The following is a 17,078-nucleotide window of genomic DNA, read 5'->3' as shown; positions in this document are numbered from 1 at the left end:
GGCCAATCATAACGCACTGGATAGCTGGCCAATCACAGCACACCTTGCTTTTCAGACTGATGAGCTTTGTAAAAATCGACGCGTTTCAGAAAGGCGGGGCATAGAGGAGAAACAATAATGTACAGTATGTGTATTGAGCATATTAGAATGATATGTGAAGGATCATGTGACACTGAAGACAGAACAATGGCTGCTGAAAATTTGGCTTTGCAATCACAGGAATAAATTGTATTTTAAATTTATCAAATAAATGCAGCCTTGGTGAGGATAAGAGAATTTAGTGTACACAACTACATAAATAAAAGCACTATTTTGAAGAAAATATCAAACTTTATTTTAGTCCTAAACTGTATAAAAATTACAAATAATATTCTTAACGCCAGAATCCCACAAGTGTCAGTACTGTACAACATACTGTAGCATTACTTGGGGTCTTCCTCTTGATACCCAGAAAAAAAGATTTGTGAATTTTGTATTTTTTCATGCCATTACATTGTTTAGAGCATAAGAAAAAAATAGAAAAATAACAATTTTGAAAAATGATATTTTATTCATATGTTATGCTATGTCCTCGGTAGAGGACACCGGGAAAAAAATAAAAAGACATGAATGAACATGCATATTTTTATACCAAACTTTGTATAAAGATGATTCTCAACTATGTTATAAAAGATAAAACAGAATGATTTGATTTACCATTTTGCTTTTTGCAGTATGTGTGTAAAATGGCCATAAGAGGGTTTTCCCATTACATACAATGCATCTATACACTGTATCGAATTTGCATATTAATGTATTCTTGGGGCAACATGTAATGAAAAAATAAGTGTAATAATGGGAGTAATAATTGTCAAGATTTTCATAATAATATCCCTATTTTTTTTTAATAATATATATATATATAATATATTTTTTCATAATAATATTCCCTATTTATTTGTTGTGTCTCCCAAAATGCACAATAAAGTCCCGGTGTCCTCTACAGTGGACATGTATGAAATCAACGTCCTGTTTCGTAACAGAAAGTCATATTTTGATTTGAAACCCCATAACATTTTCCTGAGATGTTAGTTTTGTTTAAAAATGAGTCAGATTTAAATTATAATTACAAAATATTATTATATTCCCATAAGAGTGTCACATTTGATCACCAAATTAATGTCAGCCATGTTTGAAAAACAAGGAGGGAGTGGTCATGGTGAAACTGTCAGGGTTTTGTCACTTCGGTCTAGTGTTATTCATGGTTTTGTGACAGAGCCCTGACACTCCCGTCATGTCTTGTTTTCATGTGAGCGCGCGGCTTCGAGAGTGCTCGAGCCGTGCGCTCTCTCGTCTGCGTGTCCTGTTTCCTTGTTTCATGTTGGAGCGTGGTGTTCGGATCCCGGCACTCATGTCTTGTTGGGTTTCGGTTTCGTGTCTGGGTTCGGAAACTCGCACTCCATGTTCTGTCTTGTTGTGGGAGCGTGCGGTCTCGAGTTCGCTCGGCCATGTGCTCCTGTCCACGTGTGTTGGGTTTTGTGTAGCACACGGTTTGTGTTCGGCCGCGTGCTTTTCTTGTTGTCTTGTGTTGTTGTTGCACACAGCTCGTGTTATCGGCTGCGTGCTTTCATGGCCTGTTTTGTCTTGTGCTGTGTAGCACACAGCTTGGTTTTCACTGGCTGCATGCTGTCTTGTCTTGTGTGAACATGCGGCTTATGAGTGTTCTCATTAGCTGCATGTTTGTGTCTTGTTTTGTTCAAGCACATGGCTTGAGATTGTTTTGCTGGCCATGTGCTTGTGTTTTTGTTTTGTGTGAGCGCATGGCTTTTGTCTTTGTTTCCTGTGTGCCATGTGCTCTCATGTCAATTGTCTTGACCCCACCCATCTTGTTATCTGATTATTGGTTAATTTGCTCCACCTGTGTTCCCTCGTTACCCTCCTCATTTGCTCCCTATTTAATCTCGTGTTTGCAATCCCCTGTTTGTTTGTCATTGCATGTATCCTGTTGTGTCTTGTCAGCCTTGTCCTGATCCTGCTCTGCCATGCTAGCCTGTTTTTCCTCCATGGGGTAGTTTTTGTTTTATTTTATTAATAAAAGCCCATCTCCTGCATCAGTGAGTTCTTGCCTCATCCCTCTACCCAAACCCTGACCCAGAAACTTCCAAACATTTGTTATCTCTGAAAAGCCCTGCATTTGCTCTGTACAGTTCCAGACTTAAAACTATGGCATGTATAGTCTCAGAGAAATTCATTAAAATATAATGTCCTTTACTAAGGACTCAGGGTCTCAGGAGGCTATAGCTCAGTCAAATGTGCTTTATTTGCGTAAAAGGAATTGCAATTCAGGATGTTTTACATTACAGTCATAAATATTTCAAAATATACTAGTCCTCTCACTCACAGACTTGTAAAGTTTGCACAGCATTGTGTGGAGCAAACCGTTGGCGAGGGTAAATAAGGGTGGTGCCGTTACCTGATAAGAACACTGAGAGCTCCTAAAGGGGTCACCACTGTGGCTGGAGCAAACATGTACGCCGTGAAATTTGCCACTTCACCACCACCCACTGCAAAAAACAACAGCATATAATCCATATCTGTCGGAGTCATCAAAGAAAAATGATTGACCGATGCTTTGCATTGCACTTACTTGTCAAAAGGCCTCCCCACCACAGCCAGTCCTTCAGGTACCCATGACCTCCCTCAGCTAAACACACAAGCATTTTCACATATTCAGTTTGTTAAAGAACACAAAACAGAGCCTTGCTGGTGATTCTGTCATTATTAGCTAAGCACAAACAAAAAAGGAACCAGTTTCAAGTTTCAACCAATTTCACAATTGCAATTCAGTCAAGTAAAATAATTAGCGTTAAATCCAAATACCCTCATAAACAACACTCAACATTCTGAATATTAAAATATAAATATCTAATAAAGGTTATTTTATCAGAATTTGACGGCACTTTCGAAGTCTTTGTATTATGTAAATACTGATGTACATGCCCTTACCTGCTCTCGTCTCCCCAGTACTGGCCAAACGCAGCAAAGCCTTCTTCTTCAGGATAATGCTTCCTCCTATAAGAAAAGCTGAGAGCACGGCCAGCGTCAAGCCCGTCCAGAAATTGTAGTTGCTCCATTTGTCGATGGTGAGAGCTGCTGTGTTGACTGTAGAGTTTTTATTGGGGTCGTCTACACTAAAAGACGTGTTGCCAACACCCGTGTCAAACACACAAACAGAGGCGGATGTGGGACAGAAGATCCTTATTACTGAACCTGATCACAAGAACAAAGAGGAACAACATGTTACAACAATTGGTTACATTACCACAGTATTTGTTTGGAGTAAAATACCTAACAAAATTGTTCAAAATAAATAATGGCACTCAAAAAATTGCTTATTCAAATTATTTTGTTATAAAAAACATACAAAACAAAATCACTTTAAAAAAGACATGAAACAGCTAAATCAACATTGCTAAAACAGCAACATTTCATCACTGCCAGTACGGCAAGAAAGGGCAATGAACTCATCACTACAGGCTACCGTTTTGTTACTTTTTATTCAACATTTTAATACATATATAATTGTTATATAAATTATTTATTACAGAATTTTTGTTTGAAATTTTTAAGGTTAATAAAAGATCTGACAACAGCTGCACAACTTAGCATAGGCCTATACAACTAATTTTAATAATAATCATCATCATTCATGGCCACCATCTCATTTCTAAAGCTCCCGCGTTTATAAATGACCTTTTAAAGACAGTTTACATAGTGTTTTTATAGGGAACAATGGAAAGGTACCAAAGGTACAGGCATAAACAATTATCTGTCATTGACTGAAAGGCTGACATCATACAATAAGGAATGTTTGTCCTTTTAAACAAAGATGTTATCATATGTTAATAAACATGATGTCATTCATATCCTTTCCACAGAAGAACACATTGATGAGTCGAAACTAATAACTACTATAACATGCAACTATTACAAAGAACCAACCAAACGCAGTTTTCATATACATGCACAAAAACACACAAACACATAATAAAATCATATTGCAAGTTATAGTCTCTTACTGATGGTAGTCGTTGAAGAAAACAACAACAAACTCTCTTACCATTGATACATGAATCGGATGGCAGGTGTATGTCTTTCATTGTTTCACCCACTGTTATTTACACGACGGGTTCAAACGTATCGAAATGAAGCCATTTAAAAACAAAACACTTTGTATCAGAATAAACTACGAGGTAAACATACTTCTTTCGGACTTCGCCTCGGTTCATTTGAATATGCCAGCATACGCGTTCTGCGTCGGTACCAACCCCGCGCGTAACTTCATAGCACTAAAGAAACACAGCGGAGGAAAACACGACACCTGAGATGCGCCACGAGCAAAGCAGGTACTGCCACGCCCAAACAGCGCCTCGGTGACACCACGGGCATGCGTAATAACAAGCCAGCAGTTGACAACTGCACTACTCAGTAACGACCTTCCTCGTAAAACCATGAGCAGAACTCAAACACACGTTAAGCTTCTTATTTAAACATTACTTTTATATTGATTGAGGGTGGAGGACGTGGTGTTACTGTCACGAGCTGCCTTTAAAACTACATTTTACAAAATTAACTATTATTGTAGGATAGCTAAATGATACATATAAAATTGAGAGTTAGACATATAAGCCTACAAATAGCCTAGGCTTATTATATCCAGTAAAATAGTTGTTATTTGCTTGTTTGTATTGTAATCTCAGAACAGCAGATACCTGATACTGTTATGGTATGCACACACATTTCTCCAGAAAGCTGGAGAACCAGTTTTGCTTATAACGGGTTTGAGCAGAGTTAAAGAAGAAAGACATGCTTATATTGGCTGTAAAGTGTTGTTTATATATTAAAAGAGACATTTTAGCAGCCTTACTATATTTTGATCACTGCATGGGCTTAAGCTCATTAAACTTTAATCTCTCTCAGTGCTATTCCATATGTTGTTGTTTGTTGTTTTGCAACTAAATTCTGCATTCCATTTGGAGAAGGATCATGATGTGCTTGATACTCTTATGAGAAAGGAGAACTTTGAGACAAGAGTTGTTGTATATGCAAATCAATTTGAACATTCTTTGTCACATCAACATTTCAATAACATGACCTATTCGAACTAGATTGGTAAGCAGTTATTCTGTTGCGCTCGGGTGTGTCAAAATCAGTTTTTAAATGGAGCACCTGGGGCCATTGCAGACCGCCTGGAGACTGATAACCTAGAGCAAGTGCGCTCACACAAAACTCCCTTGACACTGGCTGCATAAGCACAAGTTCCACTGAATTGCATAAGGTGATTATTGAGGGTGCAAATGTAGGGTTAAATGTTATGAATCTTGCAATCATAAAATAAAAAGTTTTATTAGCATAAAAATGCAAATATATACATAAAAACATTTTAAGAATATCTGGCAGACTAGGTATAGCACAGTTCTACTAACATGTTTGACAAAACATCCAAGGCATTTCAACAAAAACCTTATTTTGTGGAAAACACAGTGATCAAAATTAGAGAACAGTAACCAATGTAACACAAAAGAAGATTACAACTACACGTTTGGAGGGTTACAGCTGTCAGAAATCAGTAGTGTGTAGAGGCCCTTGCTTTGAATGACTTCAGCACATCTGCAGCTACAGGACATCACTAGTTTCTCACACTGCTCTGGTGTGATCTTGGTCCACTTTTCTTCCACTCTCTTAGTTCCATAGTTTGGTAACTGGGTTTCTTTGTCACCAAGAATTTTCCTGAAATTTTCAACTGGGTTTAGATCAGGACTCTGGGCCGGCCATTTCATTATTTCAATGTTCTTAGCTTCAAGGAACTGCTCTACCCATTTTGCAGTGTGACGGGAATATTGTCTTGCATGAAAATTATAGGCTGATGGGAGATGCTTGCAGGGAAGGTATACAGCATGCTGCTGAAGGAGGTTCTGATAAACATTTGTTTTCACCCAGCCATGTTGCTATAAGAATCCCAACTCCTGGTGCAGAAAACATGCCCCAAACCTTGACACTGCCTCCTCCATATTTCACTGACTTCTTTACACACTTGGGCTTCAGTTTTTCCTCAGTTTGACGCCGAACAAAATGTTTCCCATCAGACCCAAATAAATTAAACTTGCTGTCATCACTAAAGTGAACTTTGGACCAGTTGTCCTTTCTCCACACAACATGCTCTTCAGCAAAGGTGAGCGTAGCCTTATGATTCTTTCTGCTGATGAGAGGCCTGCTCACTGCAGAGTGCGCTTTCAGTCTGACTTCTCTTAAACAGATCGTTACCCTGTTCAGTGTACACCTGGTGAGCAATTCCACCAGCTGCAGTATTGAACCGATTCTCCATTAAGAGTCTCCACATTGTGCTGTCCTCTCATGCATTTGTCTTACGTGGACGACCAGCCTTTTTGGGGGATTTGAATGATTTAGTGACATTGTAAACCTAAACCTGCAATATTCAAGAAATCACAGATTTGGAATGACCAGCTTCTCTTGCAGTGGCTGAAAGAGTCATCCCTTTGGCCTTCATCTGGACAACCTCCTTTCGCAGGGTTTCAGTCACCTTAGAGCAGCCCACCATTTTACAATCTCAGTGAAATTAGGAGGAATGCTGCCAGCTAAATAGGGTTTGCCATATAATTAAGGAAATTAACACCAGGTGCCTGATTAACACCAATAACTGGGAGGTATCTGTAAGTGTTCTCTAATTTTGATCAGTGTTTTTTTTTTTTTCAAATATCACATTTATGTTTTTTTATACTGTGCTTCAGAATACAATTAATTTATGAAATATGCTTAAAAGGACTTTAATAGGACTAAGCAGTGACCTTGAAATTTAGGAAATTATAGGTTTTCTCTAATTTTGATCTCTACTGTATATATAAAACACATATTTTATAAATATATATTGGGCTGATTTCACAGGATCGCTTCTTTTTTTAGTGAACAATGATTCACTCTCGAACAATGATTCAAACATTAAGTTACATAAATCTGGCAGGCATCAAATAAAATTAAATATCCACTAGCAAAATGCAGCAAATACCCCAAAAAGCGGACTAAATGTTACAGGACGATTCTATAAATGGCCAGCTGATGTCACTGCAGGCTAATAAACACAAAACACAGCTTCAACCCTGCTATTCAACTGCTGTCGAAAAGAAAATCATCTGAAGTCGAACCAGGTGATAAAGTTGGCTTCTTGTTGAGAGATTTCCTTTAAACTATCCATTTGAAAGGTCACACAAGGTGGAATAGGACTTTTGTTTTGCTCTGCCAGTCCATCTAAACAAAATCTCCAATGTGATTATATGGATAAAAGGAGCTGAAAGACATTATAAATTCATTAGAATCCAGATGGGGGCTAAAGAGGGTTAAAAGGGTCAACACAATTTTGTTTCATTCTTCGCTTGTAGATTCTATCAAATCAGTGGGCCTACTCCAAATGATGGATGCTTGAGCCCATAAACCTGTCTTTGTACTTATCCTTTTCTTCAACAAACAACGAAATCATGTGATATAGAGTTATCAGTGCTGTCTCAACATACCTTTCCCATCCTGCCCATGCTCATGCTCATGCAAATGTCAGATTAGCCAACTGAAAGAGAGATGTGAATGGAAAACATGTCACTCATAGCAATACACTGCTTTAATTTGTCTGTGCATGTTCTGTTTTCAAGATGGCTTTTGTTCAGTGTGTGCGTTGCACTAATTACCACGATCATTCAAAACGGAGCGCTACTCTTGCTGCCTCCCACACAAGCTCTGAAAAACAGTTCATACAGCCACACAGAGAGATGATGTTGTTCCCCAGCACAGCTACTCTTTTATAGGACAGATAGGTAGTAAACATCATTTCAATAACAGAACAGCACTGGATGATGTTAATATTAGCAGGTCAGATGGCAATGTCAATCAGTACGAATTAACATCAATAATGACAAGGGCACTAGCCAGATTATGGTCAAGATATCAGACTTCAGCGTGCATGTCATCCATTGAAAGTCTGATTGATGTCTGTAGGTGACTTTATTATGCATGTATAATAAACCCCCTCTTGCCTTTGTGCTTGTGAATTGCACGCAGCTCTTGTGTTAGATGTTATAATTAAGTCTTTTCTCTTTAAATGCAATGCGTCCAGAGTGATTCTTAGTAAACACACTGGACACTTTGATATTAGTATTCATGTTTTTTATTTCCACTTAGCTCCCAATAAAACATTTCGAAGGCAATCTGCTTGTTTGAATATGAAAGTGGGAGAAGTAAATGATGTGAAAAACAGCTTACGGACAGAAGTTGCAAACAACGAGGCTCTTTCCCAAGTTAAGGCATGGAAGTGCTAGGGTTGGCATGGCAACTGTTTTAGGATAACTGAAAAAAAAATTGGTATGAGTTTTTTTGGGTTTTTTTGGCTTACGGAATGATGAAGTTCAGAGTGAGGTTTCAGTCAGACCTGACTTTGGTGTTGTGTCCTTTGTGAAAATGGCTTTTAAACCATGAAATGTTGCTATAGCTTTTACACTCATTAGGCTACATGCATTTCAGATAAAATGATTATAAATAATAACTGAATTTCCGTCGGCGCAAATAGCCTCATGGGCCGTTGCTATGAGCGTCCCAAGTTCGAATCCCGGCTCTAGGACCTTTCCAGATCCCATCCCCCTCTCTCCCACTTCGCTTCATCTCTATTCTTTCCTGTCACAATAAAGGCAAAACCGCCAAAAATAATAATCTAAAAAATAATAATAAATTAATTGCCTTTTTCATAAAAAATGTCCAATCTTATAAAACCAAACAATGACAATATTGCATTTGGCAATCAAGCAGTAAACAAATCTTTTAAATAGTTTTAATATATATCTGGGGTATAAGGTACTTCCTCTTGCCATTTTTATCTTGTAATTTAAAATATATTTTAATATATTTACAATATAATATAATAAAACTAATATTTTTATTTGAAAGGAGGAACAAGAATGAATATAGATGGCAGATCACAAAAGACTGAAGCTGCAAATCAGAAGTAGCTGTTTTTACAGTAATGTTAAAAGAGATCAAACATTTTGTATGGATCTCAGGATCTCTTTTTAGCAAACAGTGATTCACTCTGCTGCAGTATGTGTAGTATAAATAAACCAAATTATTTCTGGCATGTAGCTTTAAGTAGTCATAAGCTTGTTGTCTTACTTTTGACAAACATAAGAATATTGGTAACAATTGCTGGTAGCCATTGTATTTTTTCCATATTTTTATTACCAATATTCTTCAAATTCAAAATATCTTCTTTTGTGTTCAACAGAAGAAAGAAATTCACTTGTAAAGGGTGAGTAAATGATGATAGAATTTTCATTTTTGGATGAACTACCCCTTTAACGACATCGAACAGAACTGCAATTCAAGCTGGGTCTTAAAGGGGTCATATGATGCTGCTAAAAAGAACATTATTTTGTGTATTTGGTGTAATGAAATGTGTTTATGCGGTTTAAAGTTAAAAAAACACATTATTTTCCACATACTGTACATTATTGTTTCTCCTCTATGCCCCGCCTTTTTGAAACGTGTAGATTTTTACAAAGCTCATCGGTCTGAAAAAGCGAGGTGTGCTGTGATTGGCCAGCTATCCAATGCGTTGTGATTGGCCGAATACCTCAAGCATGAGACAGAAATGTTGCGCCCCTCACATACTGTTGATGCCGTTTCCCGGCTGGAGCGGCGAGACAAAAACATTAAAACCCATTACAAACGACTTTTATAAAGAATATCTCTTTGGATTTGAGACTTTAGTCTTTGCAACTTTACAGATCTTCTTTATGCACCAAGAGCTTGTAACACTCCAAAGAGAAAGGAAAAATTGAAATCGCATCATATGACCCCTTTAAATTTAGGCACCTCACTATAACCCTAAATACAAAACTTCTCAGCTTCAGCTCTCAGAGATGAATGTATACCTGTAGGCACACAATTAGCTGAGTTCAGATAGTGCTGGATTTCTGAACACTTTGCAAATGCACGAAAGCCTCTGGCACTTTCTATGTCTTGAGCATGAGCTATTCCTCTGCTGGAAGTGAGTGAGTGAAAGGCCAGGCCTATGGGGGAAACAGAAGGAAGAGAACAAATGTGGCATTTATTGAGATCAATACAGCACTCTGAGAGCCAACAGAGCTCAAACAAGATGTTCTGTATCAGTGCAGCTCAGTCGTGGACATGAATTCATCTGATGAGAAGAAACAGAAGAGGTAGATGACGTGACTCTAGATTTGGCATCATTCATTCTTAAAACAAATGCAAATGTCAACTAGTTAAGAACAGAGAGCGACAAAGAGAATAGACACATGCGTCAAAAAGCAGAAATTTTGATAGGAAACAAAAAGCGTTTTTTTTCTGAAAAAGTTTATTTCTGAATTTCCTTGTCAACACATTGATTTCTTGCTGTTACATCTTGCTGCTGTTTTTAAAAGGTATTTTGTGAGGTGAATGTGAAAAAGAGGAGGGCTGAAGTGTAGGGCTGTCAAGGTAATAAGATGTTTTACTGGTTAAATAAAATAAGCAATAATAAAATGAACACAATGCTGAAAAACAGTAACAGAAAACTTCCTCAGACAGATTGATGAGTGCTCATGTTCAATCATATGAAAAAAACAAAACAATATACTGACTTACTGACAATATATAAATCACATTGTGTAATGTCTATTTAAAGCTGTCATACCACAATAATGTTGTATTTTTATTCATTTTAAATGTATTTTCTTTCTTTCTCAGGAAACATGGATATACAGTATGTGATTAATTCGACTAATTAATCAGTATATCGTGATTCATTAGATTAAAATGTTTAATCGATTGACAGCCCTATTTAAGACTAAAAGTGCAAAACCAACCAAAGAAACACCTAAATACAGAATTTCACTTTAAATACAAGACCAGAAATAATTCAAAATATAGTAAACCAAACGAATAACCCATCGAATGGAAAACAAAGGCCACAAAGCACCGTTTTGTCAGCACAAATGTTCCACGTCATGTTATGGTTGATTCTCTCTATTTTGTACAAATGGAATTGGCAATAAAAAGGACAGACGATGTATAACCGCTGAAGGTCCAATGGCAAAGTATTGAGGAAGGATACAAACAGAGAAAAGCTCCCGACAGAGCCTCATCCGGGGAGAGAAAGTTCTCCTGAATGGCTGAATGAAGATCTTGTGCTTCGCGTACTGACATTCAGTTTTACCTCTGTGCTCGTTTATAGTTTCTGATGATCAGTTCATTAGAGTTCATCTCTTCCATTGTGATCTACCACCTCACATCCCGTTCTGTGCTTGAATCAGCGCATCCAGTCTGGTAGAGAAGCACAAGGCCAGATGTGGCACCTCGAAATTCAAAAAGCGAGTCTTAGTTTAAGATTCAGTAGGTTTGAATATCATCATTAGTTACTGACATCATTTGTTGCCTGTCTATGTATCCAAAAGTAGGTTCATTTTATTACAGCATAAAGCAACGAACGACTGAAGCAAACAAGCCATCGCCACCGAGCTTTGTTCCTCTCAAATGGACTGTTAGAATCAGGCTATTAAATCACCCTATTAATCTCACAGCATGAGCAATTGTTGTCCGTGTGTCAGCTATTAGGCCGAATTCCATAAAATACTTTTCATGGAATTGGTGTTTACACAACAATATTTCAACTGTTATTACAAAGACAATATTACGAACATAAGTTTTAGGGCTTCTAAGTCGACGGTCTCCTGGGTGTTCATGCTGCCCTTGAATTTGTTGATACTGTCGCATCGGTGTACACCGAACTCATTAACGGTTGAGTGTGGGAATGATGTACTATACATATCATCAGCTACTTCAACAGAAAAATGTCATGTAAACCAAGAAAGGAAGACAGAATGGAAGTAGCAAAACAGTAACAAAAAACGTGGAGCTGCGTAGCCTATACCCCATTTTCTCGCTCTCTGACGTCTTTAACTCTCAGACTCTATTGAGCAGAATGGACAGGAAAGCGGTGACTGATCCAAAGTGTTCGTAAGTGAAGGGTGAGACTGTGAGCTACAGCAGTAACAATGACAGGAGTGGTAATCAGCCTCTCCGAACCTATGGAAGAACTCACCTTCCCTAGAGAGGCTTGCCAATCAAACTGGTTGGAAAGGAAGACATTTGTAGACTGTGCAATGAAGCTGACACACTGATGTAGCACACTTCCTAGCTTTCATGGGATGACATCAAACAAACATTTAATTTCATTCATAATTGTTTCTTAAAGGTGAAGTGTATAACTTTTTCAATGGTAAAAGGATAGTTGATCCAAAAATTTTTATTCTGTCATTATTTGCTCACCCTCATGTCGTTCCAAACCTTTATGGTTTTCTTTCTTTTGTGGAACATAGAAGATATTTTGTAGAATGTTTTAATTGTTTTGTCCATAAAATGACAGTCAAGGAAAATTAAAACATTCCACAAAAAAAGTCAGATTTGGAACAGCATGTGGGTGAGAAAATGATTACAGAATTTTCAATTTTGGGTGAACTATCCCTTTAAAATACTTTCTCCTTTCCCAGATTAATACTCAATGTCTGTATAGTAAGCACTTTATAGTGCACATACTAAAACTTTGAGTTTAGTACAGGACTATTTGTTTGTCCAACCAATGGCAGACAGAGGTCATTATTTTTGCCAATCTGACTCAGAAATTACACACTTCCCTTTAAAGGAACAGTTCACCCAAAAAGGAAAATTTGCTTAAAAATATATACTCACTCTCAGGTTATCCAACATGAAGATGAGTTTGTTTCTTCATAGGAACAGATTTGAAGAAATTTAGCATTACATCACTTGCCCAAAGGAGTGAATGGGTGCCATCAGAATGAGAATTTGTTTATTACAAACACAGCGTGTTGCTTCACAAGACATAAAATGATGGACTGGAGTCATGTGGATTACTTGTGAATTACTGTGATGTTTTTATCAACTGTTTGGACTCATTCTGACGGCACCCAGCGTGTTGCTTCACAAGACATAAAATGATGGACTGGAGTCATGTGGATTACTTGTGAATTACTGTGATGTTTTTATCAACTGTTTGGACTCTCATTCTGATGGCACCCATCCACTGCAGTGGATTCATTGGTGAGCAAGTGATGCAATGGAAAAACTTATCAGAATTTGTTTCCATTAAGAAAAATTTTCATTCACAGTACAAGTTAGACATTAAATTTTCATTTTTGGGTGAACTATTCCTATTTGATAAATTATGTAACTATGGTTGAAGAATACTTTGGGCAAAAATGTTCCTCAAACAGATGTGTGATTAAAAGAATAAAATGAGCACAACTGGAAATTGTTATTTGGGGGGAAACACAGCAGTTCAATTGTCAGTAATTTATGAGATTGAGGGAAATTTCTCGGTTTTGTCAAAAATGATACTTCATACAAAAACATCTCACGCATGGTCTCCTTATTGCACCGGAGAAGTTCCAAAAAAAAAACACATCTTAATATTAGAAAAGTGATTTTCCTCCCTCCTTATCTAATTTGATTTGGAGCCCAGAGTGTTTCCATGAATCCATTTGGCAGTACTTCAGTGGCAGGTGAGCGGTATGCTGCAGTGTCTCTCATGTCCTCTCCCACTCTTTCCATCGGTCTCCTGATGTCCCCTGATCTCGGAGAGGCTGATGGCTGTTTACATCCCAGTGGTGCTGAGGCCCATGGCGGCTGCCTGACCCATACATGGCAGAGTCTGTGCCGCTTTGGGGAAATCATGGGCCATCACGCGTCCGTTCTCACCTCCGCTGCCCATCCTAGTCAGTGTGGAGCCGAGCATGGCCGCATCAATGATTTGCTAGGAGAAAAGAAACACAAAGAAGCTGCTCAGACAGCACACTGCGCAGGCATTGCAGCACAAATGGCAAAACAGTGCACATGCGGTGCAGTTTTGAAGCCGGCTAACTGTTCGCGCCAGCTCTGACCTCAATTACGCATAAACACATTTCATTTGATCGGAGGATTTGCTCCAGCCAGTGCGGGCAATGATTCATGATAAAAAAAATGGTGAAAAATAACAGCCATCAAGTGCAGCAATGATGAGACCAGTGCCACACTAACTCAGAGCCACTCTCTCATGTAGCAATTTTACATAATGAAACCCTGTAGGCTTGAAACTGGAGCTAATGATGTGGATACTGGTTTGTACATCCTTGACGAATAAATGATTTAAATCCAGCACACTTCAGTGGATTGCTGGGGATTACGTTGCTCGGGCTGATGCAGACTAATTGACCTGCAAGCAACAACGATTTGTTGCTGTGATATTCTAAATGTGGCTGTTCTGTGATTGTAATGTCTTAACACTTGAAGAATGAAGAGAGAAGAGTGGCATGTCGCTGAAGAAGATGGTGTGACACAAAATACATGGTACAAATATTTAGCGGTGTTACACTTAAAGGAATAGTTCACATAAAAATGAACATCTGCTAAATATTTACTCACCCTCAGGCTAAGATGTAAATGAGTTTGTTTCTTCATTAGATTCTGAGAAATTTAGCATTACATCACTTGCTCACCAGTGGATCCTCTGCAGTGAATGGGTGCCGTCAGAATGAGAGTTCAAACAGCTGATAAAAACATCAATAATCCACAAGTAATCAGCACAACTCCAGTCCATCAGTTAATGTCTTGTGAAGCAAAAAGCTGTGTGTTTATAATAAAAAAATCCATGATGACATAGTCCTCTATCCATATTATTGCTTTCTCATGTGAAAAGTCATCTTTTCTGAATCAGGAGAGAAATGCGTACAGATCAAGCACCGTTTACAAACTGTAAACAAAAATGCCAGTGGATTTTAATGTGAGAGGACAACAGGAGATGGATTTTATAACACTTTATTTAGATGTTTTTATCAGCTGTTTAGACTCTCATTCTGACGGCACCCATTCACTCCAGAGGATCCACAGATGAGCAAGTGATCTAAAGCTACATTTCTGATAAAGAAACAAGCTCATCTACATATTAGATGGCCTGAAGGTGAGTAAATGTTCAGCAAATGTTAATTTTTGGGCGAACTATTACTAAAAATGTAAATTTTGTTATTAACCCTCATGTTGTTCCAAACCTGTATGGCTTTTTTATTCTGCAAAACATGTATGTTTTTGTCCATACAATGAAAATTAACTTGATCCAAAAACAACACTATACCACACTGACAATAATTTTTTATGTTCCACCGAACATTTCCCAAACGTCCCGTTTTAATAAAAAATGTCAACGCATGAAAGGAAACTGTACCTAAGCCATTTCATGTGGAAAGTAATCATGATAATCTATTACATTTAAAAATTGCTGTTCCTGGACGCTGTCTGAAAAATATATTTATGCATCACCATGTGTTTCATAAACCATGTCTTAAAAATGACTTCTCAGATTTCCCTTTGAAGGACCTTAAATGAAAATGATGAGTCACCACATGGGTTTGTGGGTAATTAAATCTATATAAGTCACTGTATTCTTCTTCATTTTGTAAGCGTTCAAGAGCAATGCGCTCCAGGATTAGTGAGAGGCACAGTGGGTGGTATGATGTTTACACCCACCCACAATTACCTCTTAAATGCCAACACGTTCCTCTGCCAGATCCCCCAGAGAAAGTGAGGTCAGTATATGATAGCAGTTATAAAACATTATAAGTGCCAAACACAAAGCCCATAATTAAATGTGGACAGATCTAAATATTGCACTATACTGGGCTGTAGATGCGGAACAGGGTGGATTATCATGGTTTTTACAAACCTTCATCCTTCGAGACTCGATTCTGGATTTGTAACAGAACTCAACCAGGGCCACCAGCATGGCCAGCCCAAGCCCACCAATCAGAATGTAGAAAACTCCAGCCACATTACTGAGGCTCAGAGCGCTGGTCTTATCCTGCAGAGCAGAGACGACAATCAAACACTCGCACTGAGATCTGTCACACAAACACATAAACACACACATCTACAGGAGAGCAACAAACATACATTATCTCTTTCTAGCACAGCTACTCAATAAACACACAAAATGATATTTACAGATCTAAGACATAATGTACACATAAACAAAATCTAGATACTTATTAATTCACTATATATTTAAATTGATAACTCATAATATTCATTCTGTCGCAGTATATAAAATGACTCAGCAATAAAAAAGAACTGCCTAAATCATGCAAATGCATGCGTCAGTTGCGAGCTTGGAACAAACATTAATCTTTCAATAAATTCTGGCTGTCTCTGCATAGTGGTTTAATGTTTAACAAAGCATTATAAATATAAAAAAATAACATTTTATAATAAAATATCAATCAAATAAATAAATCTCACTTTTTACATTTTAACTATATCCATACCTCTATATAAAATATATAGTGCTTTATTTAAACCATGCAGGTACAGTGGTGGCCAAAATGATTAGAACACTAGTATTTTCACCAGCTAAAAAATGGTTTTAAGTCAGTTATTTCTATCTTTTGCTGTGGTGTGTCAGTAGGAAATATCAGTTTACATTTCCAAACATTCATTTTGCCATTAATTGTAATAATCCAGTGAGATTTTTGTTTGCTCAAGGAGTCAGACAACAGCCAGTGCTCCACACAGAGATCTGATCTGATCATCATCCAGTCTGTCTGGAATGACATGAAGAAACAGAACAAACTAAATCCAGAAGAACTGTGGCAACGTCTCCAAGATGCTTCAAGAAACCTACCTGTAAAGCTACAGTACTACAGTTTTAGGCACTTGTGTAAAAATGCTCTAAAATGAGGATGCTGTCAACAATAAGGTCATAAATAGATTTTCTTTATCAATTAACTTCTATTAACTAAATTAAATCAACATTTGGTGTGATCATCCTTTGCGTTTAAAGCAGCTTTGGCCCTAGGTGCACTTGCACATAGTTTTGCAGGTAGGTTTCTTGAAGCATCTTGGAGACGTTGCCACAGTTCTTCTGGATTTAGTTTGTTCTGTTTCTTCATGTCATTCCAGACAGACTGGATGATGATCAGATCAGATCTCTGTGTGGAGCACTG

General features: G+C 37.7%; 2 protein-coding genes across 4 annotated transcripts in view; both read right to left on the bottom strand.

Moving 5' to 3' along the window:
* Positions 1–4,372, bottom strand: part of nipal4 (NIPA like domain containing 4) — a 6,940-nt gene extending 2,568 nt beyond the window's left edge. The window contains exons 1-4 of the mRNA XM_016501528.1: positions 4,100–4,372; positions 2,986–3,249; positions 2,627–2,683; positions 2,453–2,543 (exon numbers count right to left, since the gene is read on the bottom strand). Of these exons, the coding sequence (XP_016357014.1) occupies positions 2,453–2,543; positions 2,627–2,683; positions 2,986–3,249; positions 4,100–4,139 (452 nt within the window). The 5' untranslated portion in view covers positions 4,140–4,372. The remainder of the gene's footprint in view (positions 1–2,452; positions 2,544–2,626; positions 2,684–2,985; positions 3,250–4,099) is intronic.
* Positions 4,373–13,152: 8,780 nt separating this feature from the next.
* The window catches only part of gria1b (glutamate receptor, ionotropic, AMPA 1b), a 59,224-nt gene continuing 55,298 nt past the window's right edge, over positions 13,153–17,078 (bottom strand). For all 3 annotated transcript variants that reach the window (XM_016501524.1, XM_016501525.1, XM_016501526.1), the window contains exons 15-16: positions 15,803–15,937; positions 13,153–13,861 (exon numbers count right to left, since the gene is read on the bottom strand). In XM_016501524.1, coding sequence (XP_016357010.1) covers positions 13,703–13,861; positions 15,803–15,937 — 294 coding nt within the window. In that variant the 3' untranslated portion in view covers positions 13,153–13,702. The remainder of the gene's footprint in view (positions 13,862–15,802; positions 15,938–17,078) is intronic.

Source organism: Sinocyclocheilus anshuiensis, unplaced genomic scaffold (genome assembly GCF_001515605.1).
Source record: "Sinocyclocheilus anshuiensis isolate Anshui unplaced genomic scaffold, SAMN03320099.WGS_v1.1 scaffold1023, whole genome shotgun sequence".
Lineage (NCBI taxonomy): Eukaryota > Metazoa > Chordata > Actinopteri > Cypriniformes > Cyprinidae > Sinocyclocheilus > Sinocyclocheilus anshuiensis.
Note: the sequence above shows the minus strand (reverse complement) of the source record. Positions and strands in the feature narration are given on the sequence as shown.